This window comes from Haliaeetus albicilla, chromosome 9 (genome assembly GCF_947461875.1).
Source record: "Haliaeetus albicilla chromosome 9, bHalAlb1.1, whole genome shotgun sequence".
NCBI classification, from domain to species: Eukaryota; Metazoa; Chordata; class Aves; order Accipitriformes; family Accipitridae; genus Haliaeetus; species Haliaeetus albicilla.
Genome location: NC_091491.1, coordinates 17114502 through 17135300, shown reverse-complemented (window position 1 = coordinate 17135300; position 20799 = coordinate 17114502). Strand labels below are relative to the sequence as shown.

The 20799-nt window shown below is 39.9% G+C and overlaps 1 protein-coding gene across 10 annotated transcripts; it reads left to right on the top strand.

The window, feature by feature from the left end:
• The first annotated feature begins 1368 nt into the window (after positions 1-1368).
• IWS1 (interacts with SUPT6H, CTD assembly factor 1) lies at positions 1369-19846 on the top strand. 10 transcript variants are annotated; one of them, XM_069791930.1, is made up of 15 exons: positions 1369-1556; positions 2171-2286; positions 8364-9078; positions 9687-9879; positions 10123-10180; positions 10533-10633; positions 11391-11541; positions 13777-13859; positions 14148-14277; positions 15431-15548; positions 16334-16445; positions 16649-16705; positions 16896-17007; positions 17602-17762; positions 19443-19846. In XM_069791930.1, exons 1-14 carry the CDS (start codon positions 1523-1525, stop codon positions 17728-17730), a joined length of 2109 nt encoding a protein of 702 aa, XP_069648031.1. In that variant the 5' UTR covers positions 1369-1522; the 3' UTR covers positions 17731-17762; positions 19443-19846. The 10 variants fall into 10 exon arrangements, with proteins under 10 accessions (XP_069648031.1, XP_069648029.1, XP_069648030.1 ...); XM_069791928.1 differs by having other exon boundaries at positions 16334-16448; XM_069791929.1 differs by having other exon boundaries at positions 16334-16448; positions 19449-19658.
• Positions 19847-20799: the final 953 nt, after the last annotated feature.

Here is a 20799-nt window from a genome sequence, read left to right as displayed (position 1 = left end):
CAAGAGCATAGCATGTAGGATTATAAAAATCACTGTTGTTTAGAAATATCCCAAATGACACTGTCTCAATAGTTTTCTATTTGTCACACATCAACCTGTACCCTCTTAGAAAATGAAGATGTTTTGTTTGCCACAGAAAAAGAGAGGCAGACCAGCACCGTATGCTTTCCATTTTAAAATGATGCATCAATGACAGAAGTCATCCCTAGTAATCCTCCACTGATGTATCATAGGCGTGCCAAATAATTGAATAACGCAACTGCTCAGAGGATAGAGGTTACTAAAACAGAATACAACAATTCCTGAGAAAGACAGTTCTGCCCCTGTGTTTACTCCAGAAGTCAGCAGTTACAGGGGAGTTCAGGACTAGCTTTCAGTCGATTCTGAAGGCTAAATCTGGAGGAAGCACCCACACATGAACTAGATTGAACCGCAGCTTCAGCTAGGACAGTCAGACCTAAATTCATTGAGACAACTAGTCCTCAGTTTTCACAGTTAGCTGCGGGTCCCCTCCTCAGCCAGCAGCAACATAAAAAAATTGTTGACCTGCATCGTGGCATCCAGGGCCCCTGTGCATACCTGTGCCTGAACTCTGGTTTTGCTCTGCTACCTCCTTGTAGAGATTGACATTAATTCTTGCTAACTGGATTTGTAGGGAGCAGATAAATTCACCTGTTGCTTAAATGGTAAAATCTTTTCTATTCAAGGCAGTAGATGAAATTCTTGAGCTCCCATCCTATACCAGTATAGGAAGCATTTTTACCAGATGTGCCTTTGATTGACCAGTGGAGATGTTGGGTAACCCTTGTGTAGTTCAGGGCTGCGGGTTTAAGCAGTCATGTGACATTTTCTGGGGTTTAGTCTCTTGGACATTCCCATGTGGCTCATACAAGGAAACATCTTTATTAAAATAACAACAATTTCACATTTCTGTACAGCTGTTCATTTCCCATGTTGATACAAGGGCTCAAGATAGCCTTTTTTTCCTCAAAGGCTCCTTCAGTTTCCCCAGCACTTCAGTTAGCAAGCTAAAATCAAACTATTTTCTAGAAAAAAATGCAAAGACATGTTTAGGGGAGAGAAAAAAAAAGGTTTAAATCAGACCCCGTATGAAAGCAGTGAACAGTCTCCCGTTTCCCATCACTAACACCTGAGCTTAGTCTCTCCAAACATTAGGCTTTCGGAAATGCGTTTTAACGGCCGGGCGGGGCGGTGTAACGGCTGCAGCTCCTCTCAGCCGCCCGCGCGGCGCCCCCTGGCGGCAGCTCCCCCCTGAAGCCTCGCGAGAGCCTCCCCCTCCAGGGGCGCGCGGGGGAAGAGGGCGGCCGTTCTTAACGCATGCGCGGGGGGGGGGGGGAAGCCTGTCGGCCGTTCGGAGGAGAGGCGCCATTTTGGGCCTGTGCGAGGCGGGCGGCGGCGGCGCCTGGAGGCCGGCGGGCCCTAGCGGCGAGCGCTGCGCTGGGGCCTTCGCCTTGCCGCCAGGCCCGGAGCCTCGGCGGGGAGGCGTGGCCGGCGGCCCGCCATGGAGAGCGAGTACTACGGCGGGGACCAGTCAGGTACCGGCGCCGGAGCGTCCCCCGTGGGAGGGACGCCCGGGGCACTGGGCCCTGGGAGGGAGGGTGCTGGGCACGGCGGGGCCCTCAGGGATCGCCCTGCCCTGTCTGTCCGGCGGCCGCTACCGGCTCCCGGGGCCCTCGGCGTTCGCCGTGGTGTCGCGTAGCGGCGGCGGAGCCGTGCCCGGGACCCCAGGTCGGCGGCCGCTACACCGAGGGTGCGCGGGGCCGGGACGGGCCGCCTCCGCCCCGGCGGTAGTCAGCAGCCGGCTCCGCAGGGCTCTGGGATGACATCGGCGGGGCCGGGCCAGGTCCCCTGGCGTGATCGCAGTACAGCGGCCGCCTTATTATTAGTTCGGTGTTTTGATGAGTGTTACCAGTCACTGCTTGCGTGCGTGTTATAAGTAGTTTTGTGATCTCTTTGGGGGCGTGTCTGTGGTGGGTTTGTTCCAAACGTTCCCAGTAGATACTCTCCGTTTCTCTGTATTTGTGCACTGTCAGAACGAGAGTCTGATCGTAGCACTGCCCGGCTCCCTGTTCATCATCGCTGTCAGTGCTCTTTTAAACACTGGGAGATGACACTGAGTTTTACTTTTCTTTTCATAACTTCGGAGTAGATGATGGTGGAGCTACTCCAGTGCAAGACGAACGAGATTCAGGATCTGATGTTGAAGATGAAGGAAATGAGCAGCATTCTGGATCTGAGAATGGAAGTGTAGGGCACCATTCAGAGGTACTACTGGAACTTTATCTAGATAAAGATTACTCTTCTAAAAATTGATATTTTTTTTTTAAAGAGGCATTTTCTCTTAACTGAGACTTATGTGTTTATTTAGTTGTTCTTGAGGGTCCTGTCTGGCAAAACTTTACTTCCAGAAAGAAATGGGTCAGATAATCTCTTGATCAATATGTAGGATAGGGTCATTTTTATTTTTCTTATTAATTGTTGTAACAGCATTCACTGTTTTGTACTAGAAAAAGTTTAATTTTGTTATACTCAATTGCAAGAAGATAAACTCTTTGGGTTTGAAATTCTAAGCAGTGGATTATAAGGAATTTGGAATTTTACCTCAAATTCCGCACAGTAATGTAAAACCACACATCATGGAGGCATAGATTTCTGTACCCAAGAATAAATGCACTTCCATCTTTCCTCTCAGATGTGAGAGTTGACTGTCAAGTCTGTTTTGTGCTGTGTTTTTCATCTTGTCATTCACAAAGGAGCAGGTCTCCATGTGGAGCAGGAGTAGGTTAAGGTTCCTAAATGGGATCTGTTCTTCCTCTGAAGATGTTTTGCTTCGAGAACCCTACACCATGAAAAGGGTGGTAGTGCTTTGATCCAGGGTTGTATTTGGGGGAGAGTCACTTGTGGATTGACTATTTTGGTTGAAAAGAGATTCTGATAAACGTGAAGGTTCCGTTTAGATTTCTAGGACAGTTTTGGAGTTAATTTTGAGGATGTTTTTGTGACTTGAAATAGAATTACTTCAGGTCTTACTAGGAAGGAATAATTTTGGCCTGTGAACTCATGTCTTCTGCCAGCAAAGTTCTGGAGAACTTCTTGATACTCATAAAAACTGTAGTCAAAGCCATGTCATTCTGTTCAGCATATTTTGTTGCTTCTTTTGTAAAGATCAGGATTGACTCTGGGTTTTCAGTGGTTATACATTTTAAAAACAGCTTAAAATGCATGATGTGATATACTGTAGCAGGCTGATGTGTCAAAAGGCTCGACTCTGCTGTGGTATAACTTGCAATCCTCTTAGCTTTTTCTCCACCCCTTTATTGAATTCATACTTCCCTCAGAGTTAGAAAGTAGATGAAGATTTTATATTTGTATAAAATGAAAGTTCTTCCCATGTATTTGAATTTGAGTATAAATCAGATTTGGAATTTATTTTTTTAAAAAGGTGTTATTTACAGTGGAAGAAATTGATTTGGTGTGAGGCAGTGTCTCTTATTGTGACAATCAGGATTTCAGTGTGAGAGAAAATAAGTCTTTCAGCATGGGAGAAATAACTGTCTTTCAAAGAGATTTAGTAATTCTGCTTTAATGAAAATAAATATGGTGATGAGTGCATGGAGACTCATGTTGTTGCTACAGTAATATTAAGCTTTTTCTGCTGTCTATGAAAACTTGGTCATTTGTTCTTACTCTTCTATACTTCGGGATTTTAATATTACTTACTGTGGCAAAGTAGTTGGAAATCTGGCCTAAAGAGCAGGTAGTTGACTATTACTTACATCTTCAGCATGTCTTTTTCAGATTTAAATAACCAGAAAGTACTAGGACCTATTATCATTGTTAACTGATCCTCTTCATGTGCCTGCATTATTTTAAGGGCTTTGTTCTGTGACGGCTGTTGAATATTCCTCTGTAGGTAAAATACTTCAGAAAGTCCATGTTAAAAAAAAAAAAAAACTAACTAAAAAAACCCCCTGAGTTAAATCACCTTTCTGTCCAATAGTAAATGTGAACCTTCAAGCTTTAATGCTTTATTTGATTCAGTTCAAATCATAAACATTTGAGTATTTTGTTTTGTTATGAGTCTTACATTCTTAGTCTTCCCTATATCAAATTCAAAATGCAACTCAAAAAAACGTTAATGTGGAACAGTTGTCTCTGAAAGGAGTAGCTTTCAGTGATCTATCATATTATTTACCCTAAATATTCTCTCATCCTCTTATTTCCTTCATCTTTAGGAATATGTGGGAGGAATGACACTCAAAGGTAATAAAACCTTTGAGACAGCCTAATCAGTTAAGTCTATTTAATTGCTATTTCGTCTCTAAATTAGAACTCAGATGTTAAGAACTAAAGTTTTAAACTTTCAAACTTTTTTTTCAGGTTCTTAACTTTAAAGAAAAGGGGAATCCTGAGGAATTACTTATGTAGGTCTCAGGTATGTGGGTTTTTCTTTTCCACAATTCTTTTCTGGCTTTCCTTCCCCCAGTCCCACTTTATCTATAAATGTTCTCCTTGATGTCCTTACCAATTCTGCTTTAGACAAATAGAATTAGATAACACATAGTTTTAGTACAGTAATGAATATGAAATCACATTTACAGTGTTTGTACAAGTCAGGCTCATATGGAAATCTTTAATGACAGATTCTTTCACCAAGTTGCTGCTGTCTTCATGAATTAAGTTATGGTTTGACTGTGACTGTTAACAAACATATACAAATATCTTACATTTCTGAAAAAAGAGAAATTTACTGATCTGCCTATGATGGTTAGGTATCCCTTAGTTTAACAATTGTCATTCATGAGATTGTACTGGATGGGTCAATTTTGTTGAACTCACTAAATTATCAAAGTGGTACCTCTTAAAAGTGGCTGCATGTTGATCCAATAAACTACTTGCTAACTGAAATTTTTATGTGGAAGGATAACACTGTAAATTTGATTTTGATGTATTCCTCATTTTATACTGTACTAAAGCCTCATGTTATAGAATTCTTTCAGTTAAAAAAAGGACATCTCAAAGTGTTTATAGATAAAGAGGAGGAAGAAAAGAAAGCAAAGGAATTAGAGAAAAATGTGGTAGCAATTACCTGAGACCTACTTGTTTTTGAGGATGTCTGATCTTTATTTTTATTAAGTATTTGGAAAAGGAAAAATAGAAAACCCCAAAATTACATACTTGATTTCTTTGAAAACATCTTTTTAGAGACGAACTATTAAAAAAAAAGGGGGGGGGGGGAGTGGAGGGGAGACTATGCTACAGAGTTTAGTTGTCTTACTGTAAAGTTGCATGCACTTTTAATATCAAGTATATTTCAAAATGTTCACAGATTCATTAATTGTATTCAGAAGACCTTTGCGCTGATGGCTGTGGACAGGGCCTATCTGTTCTGTGTAGGGTCTCAGCGAGTCAGCTCTGTCTCAGCTCTGCTTTAGAAGATGCTCAGTTATGTTAATGTGCTGAGTCTGACATAGTGTGTGTCATCTCTCTGCGGGGCTTACTGACTTGACTAATATAACTGTGTGCTTTCTGGGTTAGCTGTGGTTGAGCTTTCCAGACTAGGGACTAGAGGAGATGGTGCCTGCCTGCACAATCTGTGTATGGGCACCTGTATTTTCTGAGTGGTTTTTCTGTAGGTGAATCACAGTAGAGTTCAGCTGCTGTAACCACTGGGATTCTGTGGTGCAGAGCACTGTGTATACAGTGTGAGCTAATTAGGATGCATGTCTGTTCTCCCTCCCCAAACATCTTCATTCTCAAGAGTGATTGCTAGTTTGCAGTAACAGATTAGAGATTCAATATGTTGTAAAGTGCTTCAGTAATAATGCTGTATAATTGTACTGACTTCTTACCAAGTATTTGGCATAGGAAGTTCCTTGTAATTTAGTAATGTATTCTGAATAGGTGGATATATAACCTGCAGCCACACTTCTGACCTTAGAAACATTTAAGAATTATGGATTCTATTTGTTTTTTAGTTTTGTTTACTTGTTCACCAAAGAATTTTTAGACTGGCAGTCTGGAAGGTGATGAGCCTAACAGTTTAAACAGGAGTATTTGTATTGTTTTCCTTGGGTTTGTTTAGCAAAATCCCTTATTACTGCTGACATAAGTATCAGTACCTATTCAGCATTAGCCATCTGAAATCAAGAGAAGACAGACAAACCCACCAAAAATTAAATGGTAGGAAAATATGGATTAAAGAATTTCTGTTATTATAAGCATCAATTTCAGTGTAGACCTCTGAATTTCAGTACTTCTCAATGACCTTACCTGTAACACTGCTGTAAAATCTGTGTTTCCTGTTCTGTTTGCAGCTGCAGTTTTCTTTAATCTTAAATAATACAGTTGGAGAAAATACATCACATACATATGTTGTTACTTTATGTGGTAGATACTGGGCAGGAGAGGGCAATCCAATTAATTTTTTGGTAAGAAAAACCAGAAGTAAATAAAATCCCATAACAAGCTGAGAGCAGTTGAATGTGTGTGGTGTTCCTCAGCTGTGCATCCTCCATTCTGTAACTTCTTAATCTTCGTATTTTAGTCTTTAAAATTCCAAATTCAGGTTTTGACAGAACCATGCTTCCTTTCTGTAAGGAGAAATGACAAATGCGGAATAATACCACCAGCATGATTCAAAAGACTAGCATTGCTGTTAGAGACAGGGACAAGCAGAGACAAAACTACTCACTCCAATTATCACAACAGCTGTTTTGTAGCTAGCATTAAGTAATGTGGACATAGTGAACTTGTATTTGAAGTGCATGTTTTAAAATTATATAGTCCAGATTTTTTCCATTGTGCAGTAACTGTTAGTGAATCTGCAGTAGTTTAGAAGTTACTACTTCTAAATGGGAATAAATTTGTAAGGTCCAAAATCTTAAAAAGCAATGTTATTTACCACTTAGTATAATTCTGGAGGGAGTCGTTCTTAAAAGCAATTAAAATTAATTTTATTTAAAATTCCTTCTTAATCATACATTTTAAAGATGAATAGTATTGTTTGTTGTAGGTGTAGGATAGATACACCTGCGTTATTTTGTATTGCTCTGAATGTGGGAGTAGAATGACTACAGAAAATAAAAATAGATAGTAGGTTTGTCTTTCCAAGGAAATTAAATTGCTGAAGAAAAAGATTTGGAAGCTCCAGGACATATAGGTCTTAAAGTATCTCTTAGGACAGTAAATAGTCAGTTTGCAAATATGCTAGTGGAAGGAGTCTATAGCTGAGACAAAATCACCCCTGAGGAAAGCCTGGCTGAAGATTGGATTTGAGTATGTAGAAAAGAAGTTCTTTTACAGTATTGTTCTTTTCAGTTGAAAATGGGATTATTGTGACAGTGGATGTGAGAGGTGTACTGAGTTAATGAAATGAGTGTTCAAGAGTCTAATTTTGTTTTCTCAGGTAATGCAATTGAGATTTTTTTTTTTCCAAGTAGAAATTAGATGTTGTAGGAAAGATAAAACAAGATGTTGTCAGTAATGATATTGGTAGGTGGCTTGTGAAAGGTTTTCCCAAAAATGGAGCATGTGGCTCACTATTTTTTGCTGTGGAGAAAAAGACATAAAGGATTGTGTTTCAATTCTAAAGTTTTAAGAAGATCAGTATATTTGTGCATAGGTTATCTCAGATGTCTGGATAGGCATGGGAGTTACCAGCTTAAGGCAGAGAAGTGTTGAATTTGTTCGTAGATTCTTATACATTGAAACACAAAACTGGTTAACAATAATACTTTGAAAACTGACTAAAACTTTATTCCTGTTTTTTGGTAGGCTTTTGGGCTTGAGGTGTTCTTAAATAAGTTTCCTTGGCAAAGAAGGAAAGGGCACAAGCTCTCTTGAGCTTCACTTGCAAAGTAATGCATGTACAGTTTCAGTAAAATGTATTTCATACAAAAAACATCTGTTTGAGATCTTAAGAAAATGACAAGTGCGAGATACTGTTTCTTGCCTTATTACTGGGATTTTGGACTAAATCACTTTGAAGGTGTGTCTTTTTAAAATAAAAGCACTAAGCATTTACACTCGAGGAACTGGACGCTTCTTGGACATCTTTGAGTGTTATTAAAATTCTGTTACCATTTCGAAAATATGACTGAGCTGCAGGGTGGACAGACTCCCATTGATCTCTTAATATTATTTTTTCTTGATCTGAAGTATTTGATAGTCCTTTGATGGAAATTGTGTAATAATTATTTCTGTGTAGAAAGTTATTTCAGTTTGCAGTACCTTGTGTAATCAAATTGGAGGAAGGACGAGTGAAAAATTCAGAACATTTTTTGTTTACTTTTTAAGGGGGTTTTTTTGCTTAGTCGCCTGAGATTATTTTTCTTTTTCAGAATGAACATAGTGATGCAGAAGATGATGGGCAAATGGGAGAGCCTCATATGACAGACTCTGAAAACGAAGATATCCCAAGGCAAAAAGACAGTGACTCGGATAATGAGGAGCCTCGAAATCACAATGTAAGTGATTCAGACAACGAAGCAGCTCATGGAGGTAAAGACAGTGATTCTGATACGGAGGACCATCCAAATCGGCATTTAAGTGACTCTGAAAATGAAGATGCCTTAAATCATCGAGCAAGTGACTCTGAAAATGGAGAACCTCACAGGGATCACAGTAGTGATTTTGAAAATGAGGAATCACATAAGCAGCCGGCCAGCGACTCGGAGAGTGAGGAGCTCCAGAAGCAGCCAGCCAGCGACTCGGAGAGTGAGGAGCTCCAGAAGCAGCCAGCCAGTGACTCGGAGAGTGAGGAACTCCACAAACAGCCAGCTAGCGACTCTGAGAGTGAGGATGTTTCCAGACAGAAACAAGAAGTAGAGTCTGAGGATAGCGATGGGGAGGACAGGAAGGAGGAGGTGCAGAATGATTCTCATCATTCAGATAATGAACATGTAAGGGAAGGATTTCAGGGCTCTGACAGTGAAGAGGAAGCTCCTAAGAGGCGGAAGATACCAGACAGTGATGAAGAAGAGAAGGAGGAGGAGAAGACAGTGAAGAGGAAAACAGCTATCCTTTCTGACAGTGAGGATGACAGTGAGAAAACACGTAAGGAACTATAGTGTGAAAATAAAAATGTGATGCGACAAGCAGTAATGTTAGGGTTAAATCAGTGTTTTTATGTGAAGAAAGCATCTAAGATAAATATGAAACCATAAAGCAAATTTGGTTTTGGAGCACAACTGCATTTGTAGACACTATTGTTCTAACTGCATTTCTGTGTGAATGTATATCTAATACTTTTGAGTAATAAGTAGGTCTAATAGAAGTAGAAGACTGCAGCGATGTTGCTTTATACTGGCATCTTTTGTCATGTTGGTTATTCCTGTTAGACATTACTTCTTGTCATTTCTCTAGTCTTTTTTTCTCTGGTTTGTTTTGTTAGGTTTTGTGGGGTTTTTTTCATATACTGGGGGTGAGAGTCAGTTTTGAAATTACAAATTTTTATGGATAGATGTGGTGTACGGAAACTTCAGTTACTCATTTAATAAAACAGATTTTGGAATGAATGTGTTTAAGAAATGGCAGTGATTTTGTGTAGGATGCATAGTCAGCTTCCCTCTTGTCCAAATTGAATTTGAGAGAATAGGTTTTTGAGAGTACCAGTTGTCACCTCTGTTACTAGGACATGTAGTAATGCTCCTTTCTGTTGGCAGCTGCAAAAAAAGTACGAATCCTTTCCGATGTTGAAGAATCGGATAGTGATGCTGCTTCAGAGAAATCTGACAAAAGGAAGAAAAATATTGTATCAGATAGTGAGGAAGAAGAAGAAAGAAAAGAGAATGCTGGGAAGAAAAAAGAAGAGAAAGATCTGTTTGGTAGTGACAGTGAATCTGGAAATGAACAAGAGTAAGTGCTTCTGGGAATATGAATTCCTTCAGGGTTGCATGTAATGAGACTGATTGTGAATGGAGAATGGATGAATCCCAACCAGAGAATGATTGTCCACCTTCATTGGTGGTGTGAAGAGAAAGGTCAGTAGTAGGCAGCAGAATGAAAGGTGGATCTCCACACAGTCGTCAGAAATTTTGCAGAAAATGCAGTTCTCACTGTTGCAGTCTAAATAGATAAATGTTACTGTTACCTTTACAGGAACCTGATTGCAGATATATTTGGAGAATCTGGTGATGAGGAGGAGGAGGAATTTACAGTAAGTGTTATTGTGGATGTCTCTTGTTCACTTGCTAGAAGTAATCTTCGTGGGAAGGTACTGCAGAATGACTGTTCGGGTTTGAACTCGTGTTCAAGGATGTGCTATATCAGGAGGGAAGCTTTGTATCTGCTGGACTCACTGAGGTAGTCTTTGCATGAAATAACATTTACAGCTCCGCTGTTGGGAGTTATTGGTGTGAAAGTCACAAGTGGAATTAGGAAGCCTTTGTTCCTCTTTCTTCTAGATCCTCTGCAGACCTATCTGAAGCTTTTCGAGTATCGGTGTCAGGTGCCTGAGTAGATGCTCAATCTTAATCCATACACTGATTTGCACTGTCTTTACCCATCAGGGTTTTAACCAGGAAGATTTGGAGGAAGAGAAAGGTGATGCAGACATGAAGGAGACAGCAGATGAATCGGACTCTGATGATAACATCAAAAGAGGGAAGCAGTAAGTTGATGTGTTACATACTCCTTTGTTAATAGCAAATGCAAGATTTTAGTGAAAGAGCTCCTCCAAAGACTGGCTAGACTTCCTAGTTCAGAAAGGCATCGGACTATATTTCCATAGAAAGTGTATTCTCATAAACTACGACAGAAGGTCCTCTCTCAGCTTGTACAGTTTAGTCGCTTGGCAGTCCATAGCAGATTACCTGTGGTGCTGCTTGAGAGAACAGTGTTTCATGATTTGCATCAAAACCTGAGTGAAATTAATATCTAATCAAACAAGCATCTAACTCTGCTTTTAGCAGTTCAGTGTTGGAGTCACAGGTGTGTTTCTCTGCTGGTGTAAGGGTTAAGGTATGGCAAGACTTGCCGTCAGCATGTCTTCTCTTTCCTTTCTATCTGCTCCAGTAGCATCAGAGCAGTGTATTGCAAGTACAGGAAAGCTGAATCTTTTTCAGCTTCAGTGACAGCTTTAGCATGGTTGGAACCCTGGATATTACATGTGTGCATGTCGTTAGCTATTTCAGCAAGGTCTTGCAGACTTCTGAGGGCATTTCAGAGCCACTGAAGCCCTTTGCTAGTTTCCCAGCTTGTATGCTGAGGTTAACTAATTGACTTACAGGGACATTGAGCTGTAATGCTTGTAGACTTATTGGAGAATTTTTGAAAGGTTACGCTACAGAAATAGAAAATTATTTCCTACAAAGACAGTAAGATCAACCCTCTTCTGACCATCAGGAAACTCTCTTCTTGCATTTCAGTATGGACTTCATGTCAGATTTTGACATGATGCTGCAACGAAAGAAGAGCATGAGTGGCAAGCGTAGACGAAATCGTGATGGTGGAACTTTTATTAGTGATGCAGATGACGTGGTCAGTGCTATGATTGTGAAGATGAATGAAGCTGCTGAGGTGAGTTTTCTAGGCTCCAAAGACACCTTAAAATCCACTTACATTCTATGGGAAAATCTCATGATCAGTAAAATAGAGAAATCTGGCTAGTACTCTGGGGAAGTAATCTGTATGCTACGGAAAGCTACCAATATCTAAATAACTGTTTAAATGTTTTGCTGTTCTGAATTAAAACATTTCTTCTGTTGAAATTTGGAGAAAATATTTATTCATTTTAAAGATTAATATTAGTTAACTTGCTAAACTTTGATCAGCTGATATCAACTGTCCTATAAAAAGGGATGTATGCGTGTTGTGTAAACTACATGAATAAGTATATCGAACACTGAGAAAGGGACTATGTTTTAATTTCATTGTACAATTACTAGCATATGTAGTACTTTGGTGTTTTTTCCTGAGATGAACCCTTTTCTAAACTGTTTGAATGACAGTACTGTGGTAAATGATGGCAGTGCAACAGAATTATGAGAAGTTCTGCCTTGACAGACTGCCTTTTTCAAGGAGTCATGCTTAATATGTTACCGTGCAAGGTACATTGGGGTCTTGCCTTTTGTCAGTGGTGGTGTTTAACCCCAGCCAGGAACTAAGCACCATGCAGCTGCTCGCTCACTCCCCCCAACCCAGTGGGACAGGGGAGAGAATTGGAGCTAAAAAAAAAAAGTAAAACTCGTGGGTTGAGATAAAAACCGTTTAATAGGAGAGAAAATAAATAATAATAATTTACAATAATAATAATATAGAAGAATTGGAATATACAAAACAAGTGATGCACAATGCAGTTGCTCACCACTCGCTGACTGATGCCCAGTTAGTTCCCGAGTAGGGATCTGCTCCCCCCAGCCAACTCCCCCCAGTTTATATACTAGGCATGATGTCACATGGTGTGGAATATCCCTTCGGCCAGTTTGGGTCAGCTGCTTCTTGTGCCCCTCCAGCCTTCTTGCTGACTGGGCATGAGAAGCTGTAAAGTCCTTGACTTCAGCCTAAACACTACTGAGCAACAACTGAAAACATCAGTGTTATCAACATTCTTCTCATACTGAACCCAAAACGTAGCACTATACCAGCTACTAGGAAGACAATTAGCTCCATCCCAGCTGAAACCAGGACAGTCAGGTATCTTCTGTTGTGGTTGTTTTTTTTCTGGAATAGCAATAAAATTAAGGAACAGTACTGTGCAACTCATTAAAACCAATTGGGGGGAATATACAGAACTTTAGAAAGAGAAATCTTACAAATAACAACAACAACAAAAAGAATCTTCCTGAAAACAAGATAAGAAGGATAATGTGTTTGGGGAGGAAGGGGAGAGTGAGATAGTGATCTGGGAGACAACCGAGACTTTCTTGTCAAGACCAAGAAAGTCTTGGGCAAGTTGATAGCCAAATGTTTCAAATGAAGCCTTAAAGTTTGAAAAGCTTGAAGGAAGATTTGAGCTCCAGTATTGTGGTGTCTTTAGTTCTCTAGCATGTGCCTGTCAAACCGTTCTGGGGCATGAAGAGGAGAAGAAGGGCATTAGAAGGATCGCCTCCCTTGCAATAAAAAAACATTGTGCAGAAAGAGCCTTCAGTGGATTGAGTGGAAAGGAATTGCCACAGCAGGACATATATCTGTTGATTGTAATGGGTCTTTTTGACATGGGAGCCCAAATGCTGAGCAGATAGTGACATTATGGCCTTGGGTGATAAGTTACTTTGAAACCCAGACTTCGGTTTAGCACATGATGTGCATTTGTATGCTCTTATATTACTTGCACCACGCTTCATTCCAAACCTCTAGGTTATCCAGTTACATTCTTAGCTGAAGTTGAATATTCATTTTCTCACTTACCATTGTTTTGGTTAGCTAGTCTTCTGTTGTTCAGGTGAGATTTTACTAACAAAGTTTCTAGGTTATCTGTGCATAGCTAGCATGGAGGACTCTGCAGACCTCCAGTTTATTGCAATCAACCTAAATCACGAAGTAGAAAAAAAATGCAATTTTAGGGGGAATCTCCTAATGTGATGCTTTTAAGGAAAATGTTGACTAAGGTGGAGACCCTTTTTTAAGAGAAGTCATCATATAATGTGTTTTGGGGCTGTAGGAAGATGGAGCAGGGTACAAAGTTACTGTAATCCTGCCAAAGTTGTGCTTCTTGTTTGATAGACTAATCTTTTTCCTGTAAATGTTGTAAAAGGTGGGAGTTGCTGATTTGTTCTTTTGATTAACTTATGCTGATTCTCCAACTACCTACAGGAGGATCGACAGCTGAATACACAAAAGAAACCAGCACTAAAGAAATTAACTTTGCTACCAACTGTAGTTATGCATCTCAAAAAGTGAGTTGTCATTCTCCCAGTTAATTATCATCTTGGGGAATATTGGGAATTTGGTGGATTTCATGGAGTGACGTTACCGTTGTACTGAGTATGCAGTGAAACACTTTTTTTTCTTCCAAGTAAATGCTGGAGCTAGGTGGCCTCAAAACCCTAAAATTCTATGTAATTTTACCTGTTAATTTAACATGAAACAAACTCAAATGCACTGTTGTGCTGCAGGAACATCACATCTTAAGCTTTTTATGTATTATATGACTTTGTGGCTTCTCTTTACATTAAATTTTCTAGGCAGGACCTCAAAGAGACTTTCATTGATAGTGGTGTTATGTCTGCTATCAAAGAGTGGCTTTCTCCTCTTCCAGACCGAAGTCTGCCAGCGCTAAAGATACGAGAGGAGCTTCTGAAGATCCTGCAAGAGGTTTGAAACTGACTTTTAACCATATTTGATTTGTGGCTTCTCCATGGTTTTACAGTCATGTGCTTTAGGGAAATGTTCGGTGATAAATGTACTGCAGCTGCTACCAATAGACTGTGCAGTAAAATACACAAGGAAACAAACTGCAAAATAGATGTGTTTGTTTAAAAGTTGCATCATTTTAATGAGTCTTATGTTGTAGACATGCTGTCTAGCTGAACAAAATTTGGCTAGGGAGCCTCAGGTGCTTAATTGTTGTTAATGAAAATTTTGCCCATGTTCACAACAAAGTGGATAGCTCTGCTAGCAGCAGGCCAGAACACATTTCTGAGAGTCTCGGGTGAACTACAGACATGAAATTTTCTACCCTCTCTCAGGAAGTTACATGCTATGGCGTTTCTAGATTCTTGATAAATCTAAACTGCTTAGTCACTTATTGTCCCTTGTTCTCAGTGGCTTATATGGTGTGACTGGTCACTTTAATTTGTCTTTGCTGCCTTCAGAAAATAAGCATGGCATTACCTTGATAGTGAAGAAGTGAAATTTTTCTTGCAGCACCACTAGCTGGCTTTATTTAACCAAAGCTCTGGAAATACTTCTCCTTGCTAAGAATTTGCAAGAGTTCTGCCTGAATTTAGATTATTTGGCCCTGCCTGCCTGTTTCAGGTTTATATGCAAAGTTTAGTGACGAGTCATTTGCTATGTATCCCTGAGATTTTTTTCTCTCCCACGGTCCCTTCTCTTTTTTCCGGCCTATTAAAGTGTGTGGTGCACTAGAAATCCCATCATACTCAGCGTACACTTTTAGCATTTGTAGCTAAGCTGATTACTTGAATACTTTTGCCACCTAAGTTTTTATCTTTATAAAATTAATGCTTTGAAGGCAGTAACTCACTACTTGGGTAATATAAGCAAAAGAGCATTTGGAGTTCTGGAAACTTACTTTATTTTATGTATAAAACCCAAGAATGTTAAGGCAAGTTTCTAGGTTTTGGTGTTTGATACTTAAACCAGTTCCTATTGGGACAATGAAAAATACTCATTTTTTTCAAGCTTATTGTGAAGGTGGGCTTTGGTCTTTTTGCAAAGTTCGATGACACCATTAATGTTCAGACATAATTTTTTGCTATTTTCTGACTTTTCCTTTGCCCTGCAGCTGCCCAGTGTGAGCCAAGAGACCCTGAAGCACAGTGGCATTGGACGAGCTGTGATGTACCTCTACAAACACCCCAAAGAGTCGAGACCAAACAAGGATATGGCAGGGAAGCTAATCAGTATGTAAACCTCCCTTTACCTTGCCAGTCAGTGAGATTCACTGATAATTTAATTTCTGCGTCAATCTTTGTTACATGGTTTTTGCTATTGTCTGTAGTAGAATTAATTCTGCAATGTAGGGATCTCACTAATCTGTTTCATTGCTTTGTGTGTAGAGCTCTTAACAAACACTGTTACATTAACTTCTGCATGCACCTTTTCCTGTTTCTTTCATTCTTGTTTTAAACCAGAGGATGGCATTTATTGTGCCCAGATTCTCTCTTGGCTAGTTGTCCAGACCTCATGTATATGCTACAAAGGCAGGAAGGTGCTGCCAGAAGACTGTTTATTCCATGGACTTTAGAGAGATCTTGGGTGATGGACAGTTTTGGTTCTTAAACAGCTGTAGTCCATGTGTAGTTTATTCCATCCTGAATGACTGCAAACTAATTATAAACTTGTTATGTTCTTTAGGAACTGCTTTGCGTATATCTAAAATAGCATGCGCTGTGCCGTGCAGGAGTTCCTGACACTAAGTATTCTAAGAGCTTGGAGAGATTCTAAAAGAGCAGGCAACAGCGAGAGACTTTATGGATGAAAGCTCTTTCTTACTGTCTACAAGGCTGGATTTCCCTGAAATATTAAGGACTCAAAAATAATTTGTTTGGTTGGAAGGGAGCTTAAATGCTTGCCATAAACTTTGAAAGCAGAGTGGTTTGGAGATAAACTTCAGAGGCCTAGTGTTTGTTAACCAGTTTTGGTGTTTGGTTTGGTTTTGTTGTTTTGTGGTTTTTTTTTTTAATAGATGAATGGTCTCGACCAATCTTTGGCCTTACCTCAAACTACAAAGGCATGACAAGAGAAGAGAGGGAACAGAGAGATTTGGAACAGATGCCTCAGCGAAGGAGATTAAGCAGGTAGCAGTAGCAGGCAGAAACATGAAATCCTTCTTTCTTTCTAAGACTCTATCAAGAAAAACAAAGTGGTGTGTAAATATAAAGGGAAATAAAAGAGAGGTCATAACTTATTATCCTTTTTTCTTTTACCACACTTGACTGTCTTTTAAAATTACTATCTTTCTCTGTGTATAGTTGCCTATAAAATTTTATTTTTCTTGCAGCTCTGGTGGTCAGACTCCCCGCAGGGACCTGGAGAAAGTGTTAACTGGAGAGGAAAAGTAGGTTGGATTTTTTTAAAAAAATTTTGATTAGAAAAAAGTATTTCAGTGGTACTAACAATATGCAATTTGTTTTGAGGTTTTAGAGCCAATGGTTATCAAGTGTGTTTCAGAGGTAGAACACACTATATCGCTTGTACTTCTTTCTGTGTAAGAATTGTCTGTCATAGTCACATGTGTTCTTCTGCAGAGCTCTTAGACCTGGAGACCCCGGGTTCTGTGCCCGTGCAAGGGTGCCAATGCCCTCCAACAAGGATTATGTAGTCAGGCCAAAGTGGAATGTGGAGATGGAGTCCTCCAGGGTAAGCACTGCTGTGTGGGGATAGCTTAGTGACTCTGTGCCTAAGCTGTCTCTGATGAAGCCTGGGAATCTGTCACCTTACTGCTGTGGTTACTGCACAATACAGTAGCTCTTTTAAGTGCCTATTCTAATTTGAGCAGACAGTTCTGCTATCAAGTGGGCTGTTCTAAGCCCATTAAATACTTTCACTTGGGTATCATTGCTTCTCTAACCAAAAAGAGATTTTCATGTTAACTATTCTAGAGTCTCTCTCTAGGTTGAGAATCTGATTACAGGCCTCTCATTTTGGAGCATTTTGAACTAAAGCTGCAATTCAATAAGTGTGTCACTGATACTTTTATACCTCTCTGAGTTTTTTGTATCATGTTCTTCTGATAATATGACAGTTTGGGAAAACTTTGAGGTTTTGGTAAACATTAATAGCTTCAGTAGAGGCCTTCGCCTTGCTTTATTTGGTTCATCCATCTACCTTGTACAGTTTAATTTAAAAGCAGAGTAGTACATGGTAGAACACATGTAAATGGAAGAAATAATAATTACTGTGCTTTCTGCTGTTACCTGTCCTTCTGTGCATTAATTGAGATATTGTTTCTAGCCCGGGACTATTAAGAGAGGTATTAGTCGCTTGGAAAAACACAAGAGACGGTTTGCTGAACAGAAACGACTCAGCAAAGTGCATCGGGCCATCAAGTTCAGCATTGAAGGCAACAGGATGCCCCTGTAGCCATGACACTCTGCCTTCCCCAAGTTTGAGAGGTATCCCTCAAGGGAGGTGTGAACAGTGCATGTGCTTCAGCTGTTGGCAGTTTGCACATACAGGAAAGGAGTGTTTACACCCTAATTTAAACTTGGAAAACTCTTTGTATTCTCTCATGTCTGTACTGTGACCTAAAAGGTAACTTGTACAGGAAAAAACAGGCTGTAGTGCGTAATGTCTGCCGTGATACCTGCCTCAGCAGGTTCAGGGTACCCAAATGAAAGGTGTTAAATGAAAATACCTGTACTCAAAAATAGCTTTGCACCACCTGTGGTTTTGAAAGCTTTTCTGACATCATCAGGTTCTCCAGGTTATCTGAACTGACACAGAGAAATTCTTAGCCCTTAGTATAGGGCTTCATGTCACTGTAAACCAACAACTGTGGCTGGTCCAAAGGAAGGTATTTTTCACACCTATTCTTTCAAGGAAGTTGAGTGATGTGAGACTTTAGGAGGTTGATAGGAGGCAGAGAATGAGACCTCTGCAGACCAGGGGGAGAAGAATCCCCTGCTGTGAATGTGGGGTGGAGGGAAGTCAATTGATGACATTACATCAATGTGGGAATTGTTTTGATGATTTCTAGTTTGCATTTCAGTTCTGTGAGCAGGGCTGTCACAACCTAATAGTGACAGGAAGAGGCTAGCACAAATGATAGATAGCTGTTGAGTTTAAGCTTTGTATTTATTTGTTTTGTTTTAAAAAAAAAGATATTTTTTTAAAAATCACTGTGAAATTTCAGATATAATTTCAATGAATAGCAAACAGTTTCATGAAAAAGTTTATTTAAAATCAGTGTCAGGAGCACCTTCCTCAGTGATGGGAACAAGAGGTTCAGTTCCTAATGGATATTTTTTGTCAGATATTAAGTAGCATGTTGTGGATATCTCTGTTTCTCCCAAACTTAAAAGGTGTGAAGTTTTCATCATTTATTGTTTCCATTGTCTAGTTAGGGGAAATTGCTTTTTGGGAAGTAATGGCTATGGATTGGAACATCCTTGCTGTTTGTCTTCAGTGGTGTTTCTTTACAGAATCACTGTAATTAATCTGTGCAAAATAACTGCTGTGTCATCTCAGTTTTTTCATTTGCAGTTAAAATTCAGGGGTGAAATGCAATAACTCTTCTAATAACTTGTACGGTCAGGCATTTCTTTTGCTTCCCCCTACACCCCCTTTTTCCCAATAATATCTTGCTTTATAAGTACTAAACATGACCTTTAAAATAAATTGCAGTTTGGAATCGATATGTCAACTCAGTCTGCCTCAATTACAGTATATTCCTATCTAAAAATCTTCCCCCCACAGGAAGCCTGTGTGTATGACACCATAGTGCAGTATATTTCTGACGCTAAACTCCAGCCAATATAGATAGAAAACTATTCCAAACTGTATATTCAGCTGGCACATGAACAACTAACATCGTTATTAATCCCTGTAATGTGAAAGCTTTACTGTGTGATGTTTGTGAGTGCAACTACCTCCATATATGCGATGCATAGATTGGGGGAACCATTTATCCCCTTTGTGGGGAGAGAATGTGTGTGCACACACACACACACACAGTTGGAACCACTGGCTTCATCAGCTCCCTCTTGTAGGTTTAACCTTGCATGCATCGCTTTCCTGGAACCTCTGGGACGTCTGCTTTTTTTCAGTGGTAATTATAAGTCTTATTTTTTAAGTTCCAGGGGACCTCTAAGAAAGGGGTGAGTCGACTGGACAAACAGATGCGGAAATTCACAGATATCAGGAAAAAAAGCAGATCGGCCCATGCAGTGAAAATCAGCATTGAGGGCAATAAGATGCCATTGTGACCCTTCACAGAATACCCCATGATCTCTGCTGTAAGACAATACACCCATAGACTCTTTGGAGACCTTTAAATTTTTTACCAACTTGTTTGGGTTTTTTTAGTGAATCTTTAAATTTTTGGTTCAGGTTCTGGTATAAGATGTCATCCAAGGACTGTGAATATGGGGACTTCTTTCTCCTGATTGTATTTAAACTTGCTCTATTGTGTCCTTTGTACAGATCACGTCTTTGTTGTATTGCAACACTTTAGACAATAAAACATCATCTGGTTTTTTGGGGGGCTGTCTGTTGATTGCTCAAGAGAATGTATGTGTGGACCACCTCCTATGTGGAAGAGCTGCTACCTTAATTTCCTGTTTATCATTATCCATTTCCTCTTTATTCAGTGCTTTATTAATCGGTTTGTCTGTCTTTGGAGATCTACATGTATTGGTTTTGATTAGAAATACTGACCATCTTCCACTCAAAGGATTTCATTTTTCATGAAAGTGTGATGTAAAGTTCAAGAGAAGACGAGCAGACCAACCATTGAGAATTCCAGCACCTTCCAGCTAAAATGCTTGATGCAAGACAGACAGCAGAATTGCACTACTATTGATCCTCCATGCGAAGGGCAAAGCCTTCAATGGTGACTGCTATTGGAGAACAAAGGGCTGCAGCTGATGGGCTTTTCTGTGACACCTGATAGAATAGATGATTATTTTTTAAGTAAGCCAGACTTTGGAATTGAGGTTAGGCAGACTGCTCAAGAAGATGGAATATCAGATTGCTGGGCCTTTCTTTTTTGGGTGCTTTATGCAGCACTCAGATTGGCTGCGTGGAGCCATTGCTGCAGGGCTTGATATGGCTGTGAGTCCATTTTGTAGAGCTGAAAGCCATGTAAATCTTTTTTCTTTTGCTTTGGTGTTTGGGTAGTTCAAATGTGTGTTGTTCTGTAGCCTAATAGTGATTATCTAAAAGGTTTACTTTACCAGGGCAAGGACAAGGCTCCGATCTCTGTGTTGGGGGATAAGCTGCTATTTCTTTGTCCCTGGTGGTACAGAAAGACAGCAGAGCAACATTTTGTACCTCTGCTTCTTTACCTCTACCTCTGAAAATGTTTGCTGAGCTTGCCTACAAGACGAGGACTCTTCTCCATGAGTGGATAACTGATAGTTGGCATTTCAGTAAAAAAGTCACCTTTGTTCCAGAGGCACAGCCTAATTTGCTGTAATGCGAGTTCTGTAG

Bases quoted from the DNA above. Each gene is read 5' to 3' on its own strand.
- IWS1 (XM_069791925.1), top strand. From the start codon at position 1,523: ATGGAGAGCGAGTACTACGGCGGGGACCAGTCAG. The intron at 13,860-14,147 runs GTGAGTTGTCAT...TAAATTTTCTAG, and splicing joins GTAGTTATGCATCTCAAAAA to GCAGGACCTCAAAGAGACTT. The intron at 16,449-16,648 runs GCAGTAGCAGGC...TTTTTCTTGCAG, and splicing joins CGAAGGAGATTAAGCAGGTA to CTCTGGTGGTCAGACTCCCC.